Source organism: Gopherus evgoodei, chromosome 2 (genome assembly GCF_007399415.2).
Source record: "Gopherus evgoodei ecotype Sinaloan lineage chromosome 2, rGopEvg1_v1.p, whole genome shotgun sequence".
Taxonomy (NCBI): domain Eukaryota; kingdom Metazoa; phylum Chordata; order Testudines; family Testudinidae; genus Gopherus; species Gopherus evgoodei.
Genome location: NC_044323.1, coordinates 247,296,405 through 247,311,311, shown reverse-complemented (window position 1 = coordinate 247,311,311; position 14,907 = coordinate 247,296,405). Strand labels below are relative to the sequence as shown.

The 14,907-nt window shown below is 37.1% G+C and overlaps 1 protein-coding gene across 3 annotated transcripts in view; it reads right to left on the bottom strand.

The window, feature by feature from the left end:
- Nucleotides 1-14,907, bottom strand: part of RALYL (RALY RNA binding protein like) — a 655,965-nt gene that overhangs the window by 316,570 nt on the left and 324,488 nt on the right. For all 3 annotated transcript variants that reach the window (XM_030553367.1, XM_030553368.1, XM_030553369.1), the window contains exon 2: nt 7,586-7,864. In XM_030553367.1, the coding sequence (XP_030409227.1) occupies nt 7,586-7,841 (256 nt within the window). In that variant the 5' untranslated portion in view covers nt 7,842-7,864. The remainder of the gene's footprint in view (nt 1-7,585; nt 7,865-14,907) is intronic.

Here is a 14,907-nt window from a genome sequence, read left to right as displayed (position 1 = left end):
GAAGAGACTGTCTAGGAAGGAGTATGGCAGAAAGAGATCTAGGGGTCATAGTGGACCACAAGCTTAATATGAGTCAACAGTGTGATACTGTTGCAAAAAAAGCAAACGTGATTCTGGGGTGCATTAACAGGTGTGTTGTAAACAAGACACGAGAAGTCATTCTTCCGCTTTACTCTGCGCTGGTTAGGCCTCTACTGGAGTATTGTGTCCAGTTCTGGGCACCGCATTTCAAGAAAGATGTGGAGAAATTGGAGAGGGTCCAGAGAAGAGCAACAAGAATGATTAAAGGTCTTGAGAACATGACCTATGAAGGAAGGCTGAAGGAATTGGGTTTGTTTAGTTTGGAAAAGAGAAGACTGAGAGGGGACCTGATAGCAGTTTTCAGGTATCTAAAAGGGTGTCATCAGGAGGAGGGAGAAAACTTGTTCACCTTGGCCTCCAATGGTAAAACAAGAAGCAATGGACTTAAACTGCAGCAAGGGAGATTTAGGTTGGACATTAGGAAAAAGTTCCTAACTGTCAGGGTAGTTAAACACTGGAATAGATTGCCTAGGGAAGTTGTGGAATCTCCATCGCTGGAGATATTTAAGAGTAGGTTAGATAAATGTCTATCAGGGATGGTCTAGACAGTATTTGGTCCTGCCATGAGGGCAGGGGACTGGACTCGATGACCTCTCGAGGTCCCTTCCAGTCCTAGAGTCTATGAGTCTATGAGCTTTAAAAAGCTGTTTGGCTGGGGGCAGTAGGTGATGTTCAGCAATCTCTCCCCCTCCCTCCCCCCTACCACCCCAAATCAAGGCAGGAACCTGTGCTGGAATATGTGGAAATTAAAATGGTTTATTAATATGCCTCATTAAAATATGTATTGAAATTCTAAAATGTTCCCAGATATTCATTAGACACAAGCAATCTCTGAGGTTTCACTTAGGCTGTCACTCTCCATAGTTTAGATTGATTTTATCATGGGTCAAACAAAAAAAAAAAAGAAGAAAAAGTCTTCACTGATTTAAACTGAACCAAAAATGTGAGAAAATATCTCCTAGTTAATGCCATCCTCACAAATTACTGCCAGTGTTTATAACATGATCATGCAGATTTCCTAATTTATGGCCCAATGTTGTACACCCGCAAAACTGTTATTGAATTAGATGGGTCAGAGTAGCATGATCAGGACCACAGTAGGGTCATACACTGAATTTGATAGTGCACATGCAAACTGCTTCACTGACATGCTATCAGTTTCAGAACTGAGGCCAAAAGTAGGATATTGATTGACCAGTAATTCACTTCTGGATTTCATTTCTGAATCTACCACTGAGCTAAATGCCTTTCTGATAAAAAATAATAAAATAAAATAATAATAATAAAAAAGCATTTTCCATTGCATTACTTACTTGTAAGTTTCTAAGGGCATGCAACCCATTTTGCATAAAGGATAGTTAATATCTCTGTTGCAGAAGTGGAGAAGTAACTTTTATAAACACTTGTGACATTACTAATGTCTAGGACACACAAGCAGCAGTAGATAATTGATTCACTTGGAAGATTACTGGCTCTACGAGCATGGTTAAGAGTCTCTCACTTTTGTGAGGCATTAAAAAACGCAAGATACCAAAGATCTATTTTGAGCAGAGACACAAGAAGAGAATGGATAAACAGTTCTATTGTCACATCAATTCAATTTACAACAAAGGTGTATGTCAAAGGCTCTCTAACGGTACTCTTTATTATCTGCTCGACTCTTTGGATGTTTTCTACTGCGTTGCCATGATTTAGAAAGCCCCTGAAGGGCTTCTGTACTTCTGAAGAGGGTGTGCAATAGAGTATGTTGTCCAAAATAATTATCTGTAACCACCACCTTACCTGAGGCTATATGTCAGTCTGTGCTCACTAGGTACTCAGAGACTGCATCTACTTTGGATCTAAAGGCAGATGCACATGAATAATACTTACAGAACCGAAGCCATAATGGAACTAATTTATTACTTAAAGAGGAAATCAATCAAAGAACCTGTAGCTCTTACTCTTAACAAATATAAGCTTTTCATAACATATATCTTAGCAATTTTTTTGTTGTCGCATCCAGTAATGAATGTTCACAAAGACATTTGAAAAAACATTATTTTACTCATATATACGCTTGGAAATTATTAGCAATTTATTGGGAAATGTTGGTAAACATTGATTTCACTGTACACACACAAAACAACAAAATATATATTTCCAGCAATAATGAAAATGTACAGATAGGGAAAGAAAGAAAAATGCTGCTCGTGAACTGATGGAGTCCAAATGCAGTGATTTAGATTTTTGAATATGGCTTGTTTACAAATGGACTAGTGAATTAATAGTAGAAACAGGTGTGATTTGTTGATTGAAGGATATTTACTTTGTATATTTTGACGTGATGTTAAAAATGTTTGTTAAGCTTTTTGAGTCTCCACTTTGACTGTCATTACATAATTGTCTGGAACCCCCTCCCCCATTTTCTGCCACTGTGAAAATTTAAATCAATAAAAAGCTTGAAGATTAATATAGATATTATCTGTCAAGACTATAAAATCTGAACTCTGCCAAGCCCAGTCATGTACGTAACGTTTTTTCTCTCCATATCAATAAGGAGGTGTTCTCTGAGTCTGATCCTGTAAATCAGGAGTAACTACTGGCAGAACTACATCAGTGTAGGAATAATGCGATGCAGTGAAAAATCAGACCTTATAATCCAAACCTTCTTCCACCACCCCCAAAATACACTGTGATGTAGGAACTGCCATGATAACTCTATCTGCCTTAAAAATGAAATTTACCCCTCCACACATCCCATTTAAGGCCTGATTGTGGGGCTGAAGTGGTCTTTACATGAGGTAGCAAGATTTGCACTGGCCCTCTGCACTGGGATGAATATATCACAGGTTAAGAGACAGAGGAACAGATTGCCTCTCCCCTTGCATGGGTGTGCAAGTGTTGGAGAAAGAAGTGAGGAAAGAATTGGAATCAGCACACAGCTGTGGCCCATATGACATCTGCAGGTAGTACTGGATGCAGCCCACATAACACATATGTGACCCACAACGGTAAATAGGTTGAGAACCACTGCTCTAGCACATGAGAGCTCACATGTCAGGGCAGTGTGCTCCTCAGTCTTGAGCCCATCAGCTCTGTGGGATGGCATGGAGGAGGGCCAGGTACATACTCCAACTCCTTCACATTCCCTGTGGAGCAAATGGAGGAGTTCCTGTGCTATCCCATGTGCAATGTTTATCAGTGACCTGGAACAAATCATAAAGTCATAATTGATTAAGTCTGCAGATGACACAAACATTGGGGCACTGATAAAGAATGAAGAGGACAGGTCACTGATTTAGAGTGATGTGGATTGCTTGGTAAAATGGGTACAAGCAAACAATGTTTTAATTTGTGTTTTAATATGTCTAAATGTAAATGTATACATCTAAAAAGAAAGCCATACTTGTAGGATAGGGGGTAAACCTAGGGAGCAGAGACTCTAAAAGAGATTTAGTGATTATGGTGGATAATCAGCTGACCATGAGCTCCAAATATGATGCTGTGGCCAAAAGAGCTACTGCGATCCTGGGATGCATAAATAGGGGAATCTTGAGTAGGAGCAGAGAGGTTATTTTTTGTATTTGGCACTGGTGTGACTACTGCTGCAATACTCTGATCACTTCTGGTACCCACATTTCAAGAAGAATGTTGATAAATTAGATACGGGTCAGAAAAAAGCCAAAATAATGCTTAAAAAAACTGCCTTACAATAACAGACTCAAGGAGCTCAATCTTTTTAGCTTAACAAAAGAAGGCTATGGGATGACTTGACTGCAATCTATAAGGATCTACATGGGGAACAAATATTTAATAACAGGTCTTCAATCTAGCAGAGAAAGGTATAACATGATCCAGTGGCTAAAAATTGAAGCTATACAAATTCAGACTGGAAATAAGTTGTATCTTTTTTTGACAGTGAGGGTAATAAACCATTGGAACAATTTACCAAGAGTTATGGTGGATTCTCCATCACTGGCAATTTTAAAATTGAGATTGGATGTTTTTCTATAAAATATGCTCTAGGAATTATACTGGGGAACTTCTATGGCCTGTGTTATATAGGTAGCCAGACTAGATGGCCACAATGATCCCTTCTGGCCTTGGAATCTATAAATCAATGAATCCTTTTTCTTCCCATCTTATCCACCTTGGCTTTCATGATAACATCTTTCTTTTTCTCCTGTCACCCTTCTGAATGCTTACATAGCATCTCTTTGGATGTATCCTCCTCCTCTGAATTCAAATTGTATGCTTCCTCCTGTTAAGATTTCTGGGTAGTATGTGTTTCTCTCCACCCTTCTATTAATTTCATTTAGACCACTATCTCTAATCTTAATTATTGTAACCCCCTCTTTGCCACCAATTTTGCTCCCTCCAGTCAATGAAAAATATTGTTCCCCCAAATTATCTGCCTCCCCATCAACCTCACCACATCACCCTCTCTTTGAATCCCTCGATTGTTTCCACCTTCTCTATCATATCAAATGTAAGCTTCATGTGATGGCCTAGAAAACCCTACCTCTCTTTTCCCCGCTCAACTTAGCCAAACTCATATCTTACATTCCCACCCTGTTCCTGGCCCCTCCACTACACCAATTATGTCAATCTTGTTGCTCTGCTTATCCACTTGTCCCACAAACATTTCTGCGCCATCTTGCATGTTGAGGAACATGATTAAATGATTGAGTTTCCTGCTATTGTAGGAAGTGGAGGCAATGGCTCAGACAGTCCTTTCCACTCCTGTGACCTGTGGCACCTCCTATTCATGGAATGTCCTTCCTGACATGGTCTGCAAGGCTACTACTGCCTCCATATTCAAATGGCTCCAAGAGACTCACTTCTACTGACACATACAAGAAATTAACTGTCAAATTATGGTTAAATTGTGACAACTGAAATTATCTACAATCTAAAAAACCCATCATGCTATTCATACATTTTATTATATAGAACGAGTTTGACCAATTTATTTTTCCTACATCCCTTTCACCTGCCCTTTGTCCATCTTCCAGACTGTGCGCTCTTCAGGACAGGAAATTTAACTTCTCGTGAGAGTGCCCAGCACATAAGAGACATTATCAGAAACAGAAAAAAAAAACAGATGCAGCAATGACGGCAGTGATATTGGACCACTGACTTAGGTACCATTTAAAAAAAATCTCTGTGTATGTGTAGATAGGTAACGAGCTGCATGCAGTATACTTACTGCACAAATATTACAGATTCAAGATCCAGGCTCTAAAGCTGCCACCCACTGTAGCCCAAAGAGGTTTTGTAGCTAAGCACCCATGGCAACAAACTTCTGCTTACTACAAGCCCATGGCTTTTTTTCATGCTTTATTTACATACAACCATCTGATTCTCTTTCTTCTCTGCTTTTCTCTCATCTTTTTCATATAAAATAAACAAAAAAATCAAATTGGATTTTAGATCAGCTGTTTCCCCTACTTCTTTTGGAGACTACGTATATCAATCATACAGTATAAAGTTGCTGCAAACCAGTTGGTCTATACAATAGCTGCCACTAATCACATCATAAAAGGGCAGTTCTACAAATATTCAGCAAAGTAGCTGCCAAAGGCTTAAGAAATTTGTGATGAATTAGTCATCCTGCCAACTAACCATTCTCCAGAGTATTTTACAACTCCTTCAAGTTTATGTGTTGCAGCAGGCTACAGGTAATTTCTGCTGAATCAGGCCATTGGTGGTTTCATTTGCTTGGTTGTTATTTAATTGTCATTCTTTTAAAGTAGTTTATAGCTTTTCAAATGTCTTTCAAGTGCTAAGAGAAATGTCTTATGTTTTGTGTCAACAGCTAAGAAGCACTGAGATTTCAAACCAAATTAGCAGGAATGCACAAAGGATATACTGTATTTAGACTATTAAAAGTAGGCAACGTTAAGTCAAAGTTAGCCAGTAGTCACTGTAGCTAGCCTTGACATTTTTCCTAGTCTAGATACACTCACTATGGATTCAGCAAAACAACTATGAAATTCTAATTAAAGCTCTCCAGATCCAGCCAAAATATCCTGTAATATTTTCCAGTTTTCCCAAACTTCTCACAAACTGCATGGCCGAGTGCTCCAAGTGATTTTTATTGAGAGGCATTTTGCCTAAAGCAGTTAACTTTGATGGATGGAGAACAGCTTCCATGAGAAATATCAAGACTCTATATAAGAATGTGTAAAAACACAAGCAAATAAAAATCCACTTCTGTTTAGATTCAGTTCAAAGGAGCCAAATTCTTTTTTTTCCCTCAGATAACCAAATGCAGTACTGACTGATGTTAAGTGGAATTGCGCACCTCTTCATGAGGAAACAACTTTAGCCTAAATTTTCAATATAGCATCTCTCTAGACACGTGACTTGGCACCATTTAAACAATTAATGTAGTTCATCCTCTTGCTTCTGCTATCTAAGATCTGATACGCTACTGAAGTATGAACTGGGCACAGCTTTAGAATCAGTCTGATAAATGCAGTTTCTATGCATGTGCTAAGACAGCTGTGAAAGTCAAATATTAAAACCATTTGTTGATATTTAACAGCCCAAAATGTATCCTGTGTGGCTACTGCCAGCATAGAAGCACCAAATATACACAGATGGCATGATTCTGGTCCTGGGGTTCAGTGCAGCTTATTTCCAATCTGGTTCCTGAAAAAAAGGAAGACCTTCCACAGATATAATGCACAGGTGAAGCTTCTGGCAATTTCAAGAGGCACCGCCATGTGAAAAGTTGGTAGGGACAGCTGGGGGAAAGCTGCTCTGTACAGCATACTTCCCTAGGAAGTCTCAACTTCTTTCATGCAGCATAAGTTCTGATCTGTGAAAGCTATTGTTTTGGGGCTTGGCTTCAGGAAAAGAGTTCATAGCCACCATGTTGTCCATCCATGTGGGGGTGAGAGTGAGCTGGAAATCATTTCAAAAGGACCTTATGGAGGAATTGGTTGGCCAGGCAGATACACCAGATCTGCTGGATTGGGGACAGGATATTCCACTGAACCACTTGTATATCTGGTTAATTGCTCATACACTGTGTTCCCTACACACATATTGTTCTGCAAATTATAATACTGTATAACGTGTTATATTTATGAACTAGGACCTGATCCTGAAAACACGTATAATTTTGCTTGAATGCATAATCCTACTGACTTCAACAGGATGACTGTGTGTCAAGTTAAGCATGTGCATAACAGTTGGTAAGAATGGGTCCTTTTCCATTATTTACTTATTAACTGAGATATAATTACTACAAATATTCAGAAAAAAAGTATTTAACCACACAGTACTTAATAGCATCCAACAGCCATTTTATTAAACCTAGCTGATATTTAAAAAACAAACATTTTCTCCAGTTCAGTTTCCTAGAGCTATAACTGAAACAAACAGAGAAGCAAATAAAACACAACCAAAACCAGCATTCAGCATCGAAGATAGTTAATAAACAGGGAAAAGAGAAGATAAATTAATACAACCAACCAATTTCTCCCATTAAAAATAGCCTATAAACACTTACCGAGTGGTTGTCCTGCAATGATCCTGGCATTCTCTCCTGCCACCGCAGCCCTCGCATGCCTCTCACTCATATACTGTACAAATGCATAACCTTTGTGCACTGAGCAGCCAACTATTTTTCCATACTTTGCAAAGATTGCCTCTATGTCACCTTTTTTGACAATGGCTGTGTTCAGATTGCCAATGAAGACTCTGGAGTTGATTGACTTGGGGTCATTCTTATTGGTAACATTGCTAGTCTGTGTTTTGCCGGTCATGGCTGGGTCACTTAGCTTTAACCCTTAAACAAAGAAGAGAAAGAAAACACAGTTACAACTGGCTTCAGAGAGTTTTTCAGTGATGATAACTCACTTAGGCTAAATCAAAATTCATCAGTATTCTATTTTCTAAAAATGATTAGCAATAAAACTAGCATCGTGAGTTTTTAAATATTATCAAGAAGTCAATTTTAAATCTTTAATTTTTATAGATTTAAACATAACTATAAATCTGGTAATCTAATGCTCTGATGTTCGTCAGTGGAGCTCTACTGTAATCGCATATGGATTTGGGCTTTGAAATTCAGCACTGACTTGCTAAATACCTGGTTATCTAGAGCTGCAAAGAAAGAGAATGAACCATTATCTTGTCTTAATGAAATGAATATTCGAGGCTAGATAGAGGACAAACTCTAACAAAGAAAGACTTCTCTGCCTTTGTTTTGTAAGTGTCAACCATTGACCAATAAATATCCCATTGAATACCATCGACCATTGTGAGGCGCACAGAGCAAGTTATGTACAGTTCATAGTTTCTTGCCATAATCGATATGTTTTATTAGAAATATAACAATTTTATAATGCAGAGAAAGTACAAATGGCTAATTCACCTACAATGACAAAGTATGAAAACAAACCATCTTTATGGAATAAAAACAGTGTATTTTTTTCTGAAGAGGCAATGAACTAAATTCAGCCTTGGTGTAATGTTACTGGAATCAGTAGAGTTACAGTAGGAAAGGATTTGGCTTCAGGTTGTAGCTTTATGCCCTTATTTTTACGAATCACCTAGCCTGGTGGGGCAGCATCAATATATTGCATGCTTGGTCCCACCAAAACAGCAGCTGTGACTTCCTGTGCTCATGCAGCCCTATGCTTAAAAATAAGATACACCTAACTTTGATAATATTTCATAACCAAGAGGCTAATAAGTATGATATGCAAATGATTCATGCTTGAAGCTTCTTTTCCTTGCATTTACACCTGCTATCACTTAAGTGGAGGTAGAATGAGTATTCCATATGGCTGCTGGAATTTCTCCAGCTATATTAAGCAATACAAGGTCAAAAGCATCCATATATATTAAACACCAATTTTAATAAATATGAGGTCATTCATATAGTAATTAAGAATATACCATCTCTTACAACTACTTTGTTATTGCTCTGTTTTAATTTAGTCATATTTTAGTTCAGATCATATCACAATAGCAGCTCAAGCAAGGCATAATGTGAGAAGGTACTCCAGCTAAAAACTGCTTGCAGTTAAAGCACGGTTCGTTTCTCAAGATTAAAAGGAATACTGACCTCCATTCTGGACTCCTAAAGACTGACAGTAACTAGCACAAGTATAATTTTTTAAAATCAATAGTTACCATATATTAAGTTAGAGCTAGAAGAAAGGAAACCATTGTTATTGAACTCAGTACAATTCCTAGGGTACAAAAACATCCTCATAAAAAGAACCATTACCATGACTAGCACAATTTTTGGCATTCTTAGCAGGAACTGATTCAGTCCCATTCACCAGATGTTGTCTTAAAGATTCTAAGGCCAGAAGGGACCATTGAGATTATCTAGTCTGACATCTTGCATTACAAATGCCATAGAATTCCCCACCCCTCCCAAAAAATCTCTAGAGCATATATTTTAGAAGAACATCCAATCTTGATTTTAAAATTGCCAGTCATGGAGAATCTACCGCAACCCTTGGTAAATTGTTCCAAAGTTTAATTACCTTCATGGTGTGATCATCGTTGAGGCACACTAGCAAGCTTGAGCTTTCAAAGCCAAGGAAAACAAAGTACTTGATTTATCAAAAGAACACAGTCAGGCACCTTTCACCAGCAATAAACATACTTAATAATACAACATTCAAAGAATTTATAATTAGACAAAAGACTATTATTTATTATAACCACATCAATTCCAAATGGATCCTTGCCTGAAGACACATAAACAGAACACACAACTTTCAGCCTACAAAAACCAATGAAGTAGCCTTAACCAAAGAAGCCTTCGCTTCATTGTATGGCAAGATTAGCATCAAAGTAACCACCCTTCCCTCCACACTGCAGCATCCAAACCCAGCAATTCAAGTTGGAGTGGTGGTGTGGAATGGTGGCTAGGTAGGATCAGCTAAGAGATCTGTGATAACCCTGTTAAGTGTGCAGTAACTAACTACAATGATTTTGGTAAAGCCACTTGGAGACAGTATGGCCCAGTGGATAGGGTAATGGCCTGCCTCCTCTCCTAACTTACTGTATGAACTTGGATAGTCACTTCATCTCTGTGACTCAGGTTTCCCTTTCATACATTGTCTGTTTAGACTATAAGCTTTTCAGAGCAGGACCTGTTTCTCATTATGTTTATACAGCATCTAGCACAATGATTTATGATCTGGGTTGAGGTCTCTGGGAACTTCCAGCATGTAAATAAATAAACTGACAGTAAAAAAGATAAAAATTAAAGAGATAACAAAAGTTCTATTATGGGTATAGCCATTAAAAATATATTATGTTCTAACTTCCCCCTGTTGTTTTGCCATTTGACCTGGGAGTTTTGTTATTGGAGAAAAAAAAATCCATTTCATTTTACACTCAATTTTGCTCTGCAATAGTTTAAATAGAGTTTGAATAGGACATTGTATCTTTCTGTCCTGTAACTAGAATTTGCATTGCAAAGTACACGGTTTCGTGTCAAAAAGAAAAGTGTTTGTCCGGTGGGTTCTCTCACATTCAAACAAAGAGTCAGTAAAATGTGTTACTGAAATTCAAAGAGTAAGAATAATATTAACATTTGTGCAATTGAGATTGGATTGCCTTGTTGGGCTATGTATAATAAAACTGTCCATATTTCACAAAATCAAAGACAGAAAAGATTCTCCATTACAATGATAAAGAACTTACGGTAAGTTTTGCTTTCTACTAACAATATCCATTTGTGAAAACTGAATTGTACTCAGCACATCTGTATTCTTATCTATAGAATTGCAAATATGATCTGCCTAAGCTTTCACACTGACAGAAAAAGAAAACCATTTACTTTTTGCAATTATTGCGGAACCGAAGATAGTATTTGAATTGATCTAATTTCCTTGAAGCCTTTAATAAGATATAACTCAATCATCTTGTTAATTTCTTACCATATCAGTTTTACAAATATCTACTGTGCATACCAGCAGTGGTCATAAATATGTCTGGCATATAAGAGAGATATATTCAAAAAGACTATTTCACAATAAGTACACAACTTTTTATGAAATGTATTGTTTTGTTTTGTTATGTTGAAACTGAATCAGAATTTCACCAGTAATAATAAACCCCTAAACTATCTTACTTGATTTAAGAACTAAAATCATTCCTCACCATGCAGATTACTAATGCTTTGGTATATTGAAATCACAACCCTCTCTAATTTGGAAGTTTTCAACCTCGCTTCTAAAAGACTACTATAATTTTATTTTTATGTAGATATGAATGCAATCTCCTTTGTTTTATCTTCTGTTCTTTCTTTAGCAACTGTAATACCATATTTTTTTAAAAGCTCTGCCTTGTTATTCATAGGGTAGTATAAATGCACACAACTTTCTGACTTTATAAAAATGTTCTGTCATCTATTATTCAGTTGAATGGCAATTCAGAACAGTTTGACAAAGTTTCTAATGTATAGATCCCCTAGGGAATTCAAGTTCACATCATCTGGATTTTGGCACCTGAACTTTCATAACAGCTTTCTTTGTATATAAAAAAGAAACATGAATGTAGTACTTTGAAAGACATTTGATTTATAGGACTGAAACTGAGGTTCTCTACATGTGCACTGCACAAACTGTAGCAGCGCATGAATCTGCACATCTTATTATCATGCCTCAGTGTTTCTTAAAGGGCCACCTTCAATTTCTGTGTAGTAATATTTTATTTTGGTGATAAGCAATCAGCAAACTAAACTTAAATGCTATTTGTTGACTGTTTAGATTTTCATCAAAAAGACCCAGTCAGCCAATTAGAATACATATTTTGTCAACTGGGACCAAAGTTATCTTTGGTTTAATTCCATGGAAATAATCATTTAGACTTTACTGGAGTTACACCCTGGATAAATGTGGCCTTTCCTGGCAACAGCTACAATCTATGTATAGTGTTAAGTTTGAAAGATAGTGGCAGCAGTTCACTTTAGCTTTGTCATGGTGTAATTGCTGTCTGCCGTAAAAGAGTGAGTGGGGCTCTGCCAGATCAGCTTTTAAAGTTCTACAAAATGTTGATGAAAAATAAAACATGTCTGTCTTCTGAAGCCGAAGTTGCCCTGATTCACTAAGCTATGCAGACTAGGCCACTGCCACCAATCAGTAACAATCCAGTTACACCTAATTACAGGTTCAGACAAACACCATTAGAACTCTGTGGAAAGTTTTCCACTGAAGCTGCATCATGCCCCAGATCTTTTTATAAGTAAGGAAGTTTCTAGTTTCACAAACAATTTATCATCTTGTCTTTAATATTTTTAACACACATTTCCACAAGCTTCCATCCTCTGACTTGTTATATCTTTGACTTATTTTCTTTGTAAGAAAAGCTTGTTAAGGCTTGCTTGTTGTAAATAGCAGGCAAAACTCCCACTTCAACTGGAACAGAATTATGCTCATTGAAGAAATTCAGGAAGGAAGGAAGTACAATTTAGAATTTAGATATAAACTGAAAACTTTTTGAAAATAAGTTAAAAACTATAAAATCCAAAATAAATTAATAAAACTGCTTCCATGTATAATTGTGATTATAGAATAGAAGAAAGTAGTTGAAAATAAGTTCCCCTTCTCTTACCAAAGCCCTGAAATCAATCTGCGGTCAAATATCTATTAGCAAGGATGCATGAAATGCTCTTCAGTAAATCTATGGGATGATAACACCAATATTTGCATACAGAACACAAAACGTTAATGTCAGATCTTGGTAGCTAAGTGGAGAAGAGGCTGATTTTTAAAATCTGTGTAAATCCATGGCCTCTGATGTGCCTAAAACATACAGTTAACAAGCTCAAGAACATAAGTAAATATTTTTAGAACAGTATTTTTGAATAATATATATTTCTATTATTTAAACAGGGAGAACAGGTATGCATGGCAAATAAGACACTGTGTGAAACCCTGGCCCCACTGAAATCAGTGGAAGTTTGCCATTGCTTTTAGTGGGGTCAGGATTTTACCCACTGTCTTTGTCCCAAATAAATTACAATATAAGGCTCCAATCCTGTAAAGACTTACTTACGTGCTTAACCTTGTGCATATGAACTACTCACCTGCTCAAAATTAAGCATGTAAGCAAGTATTTGAAGGACCAGGTCCTAAAATGGGGTGAAAAATTCACACCCTTGAGAGATGTAGCTATGCAGACCTAACTCCTGATGTAGACAGTGCTAGGTCAATGGAAGAATTCTTCCACCAACCTAGCTATTGCTTCAGGAGGTGCATTAATTACAGCAATGGGAGAACCTTTCACATTGTTGTAGTGTGTCTACACTGAAGCACTAAAGCTGCACAGCTACAGTGCTGCAACTGTGTTGCTGTAGCGTTTTAAGTGTGGACCTAGCCTCAGCAAAACAAACTGATTATCCCGACAGGCTTCAGACAGGAGATAGGGTTAATAAGATTTGTGAGTTTTCCAAACATCTCTGTCCTATTTGTTTCAAGCCATCAGATTTTTCAGACATGACATTTCATGCTTATTCAATGCGCAAAAGCCATAGGAACAAAATTACCTGAACACAGATCTACTTAATTTCTGGTAGTCAATTTCATTAAAATTTTGACTACTACACAATATTAAAAATACTAAAAAACACAATCACTTAAAAATCTACTTTTTTAGGACTTCTGTGGGTTTCCATACCATGGAAACTAGACAACATTTTTGTGATCTCTCGTCCTATCCATCCTTAAATGGGGAAAATGTAGCATTTCCCCACATGTTCCTAGTTTCCAAACATAAATCACTAGTATGAGGGCCAGAAAACATCTTTATCTGAATATTCTCCAGAATCTATTCTGCTTTCAAGACTGAAATTCATGGTTCCATAAATCCTGCCATGCTAGCATTTTGCTAATAGTTGGTCAATGTTTTGTCACGATTCATAGCATGTGTCCATTGTCACAAAGATTAAGAGTCCACAAATATTACGAATACATGTTTATCACTGGAAAGAAAAAACATACAGCAAAATATGTATTAGTTCTTTTTATTCTTTATGAAATTCCCCTCCTTTCTAAATGTCTGAAAATGTGCATTTAAGCAGTAACAATAGTGACAACATTATCAGTGATTCAAACTGCAATCTAAATATTTTAACTGTCCTTTGTTAGGCTGAAATGTCCTATAACATAGATTTATCATACAATGGCAGTAACATTTTATGAACAAAATTCAGTATTCATGTTAATTCACTTTAATTAGTCATTAAAATAGTTTTATCTCAGCTAAAGTTAGTCAGTGATAAAACACTATAACATTTTATACACCTGCTGAAAGAAAGCATTTTAGATTTATCTGGACAAAAAGAATCTAGCATACGTAGCTTGGGAAAGCCTTGCTTTTTGGTTTAAGTTAATTTAAAATAAGCTACTGTATCTATGGTACACAAATAAAGAGTAATCGGTTACTGAGAGGAGGCCACCGTTGTTAAATCACTAAGTGTATGTCTACACAGGGGAGAAGAACATGGGCTTGGTCACATAGCCTGGGCTCCAGCTCAAGCCCAGAAGTCTACCCAGCAATGAAACAGCCTCGCAGCCCAAGCCCTGCAAGCCTGAGTCGGCTGGCACAAGGCCAGCTATGGGTTATTCTTTGCTGTGGAGACGTACCCTTAGTGTCAAAACATTTTGGGTCTGATATAATGCTTATTAAAATCAGTGAAAAGCCTCCCAATGAGTTCAATGATCTTTGGATCAGACCTTTCTAATACAGTTGGTTTGTTTTGGTTTTACAGCTTTTTCTTTCAATTATTTTTAAGTGCTTGACACATTGTGTCTATAACATGGACAAAGCTCTCTTCATGCTGACAGTTCTAAGAATCAT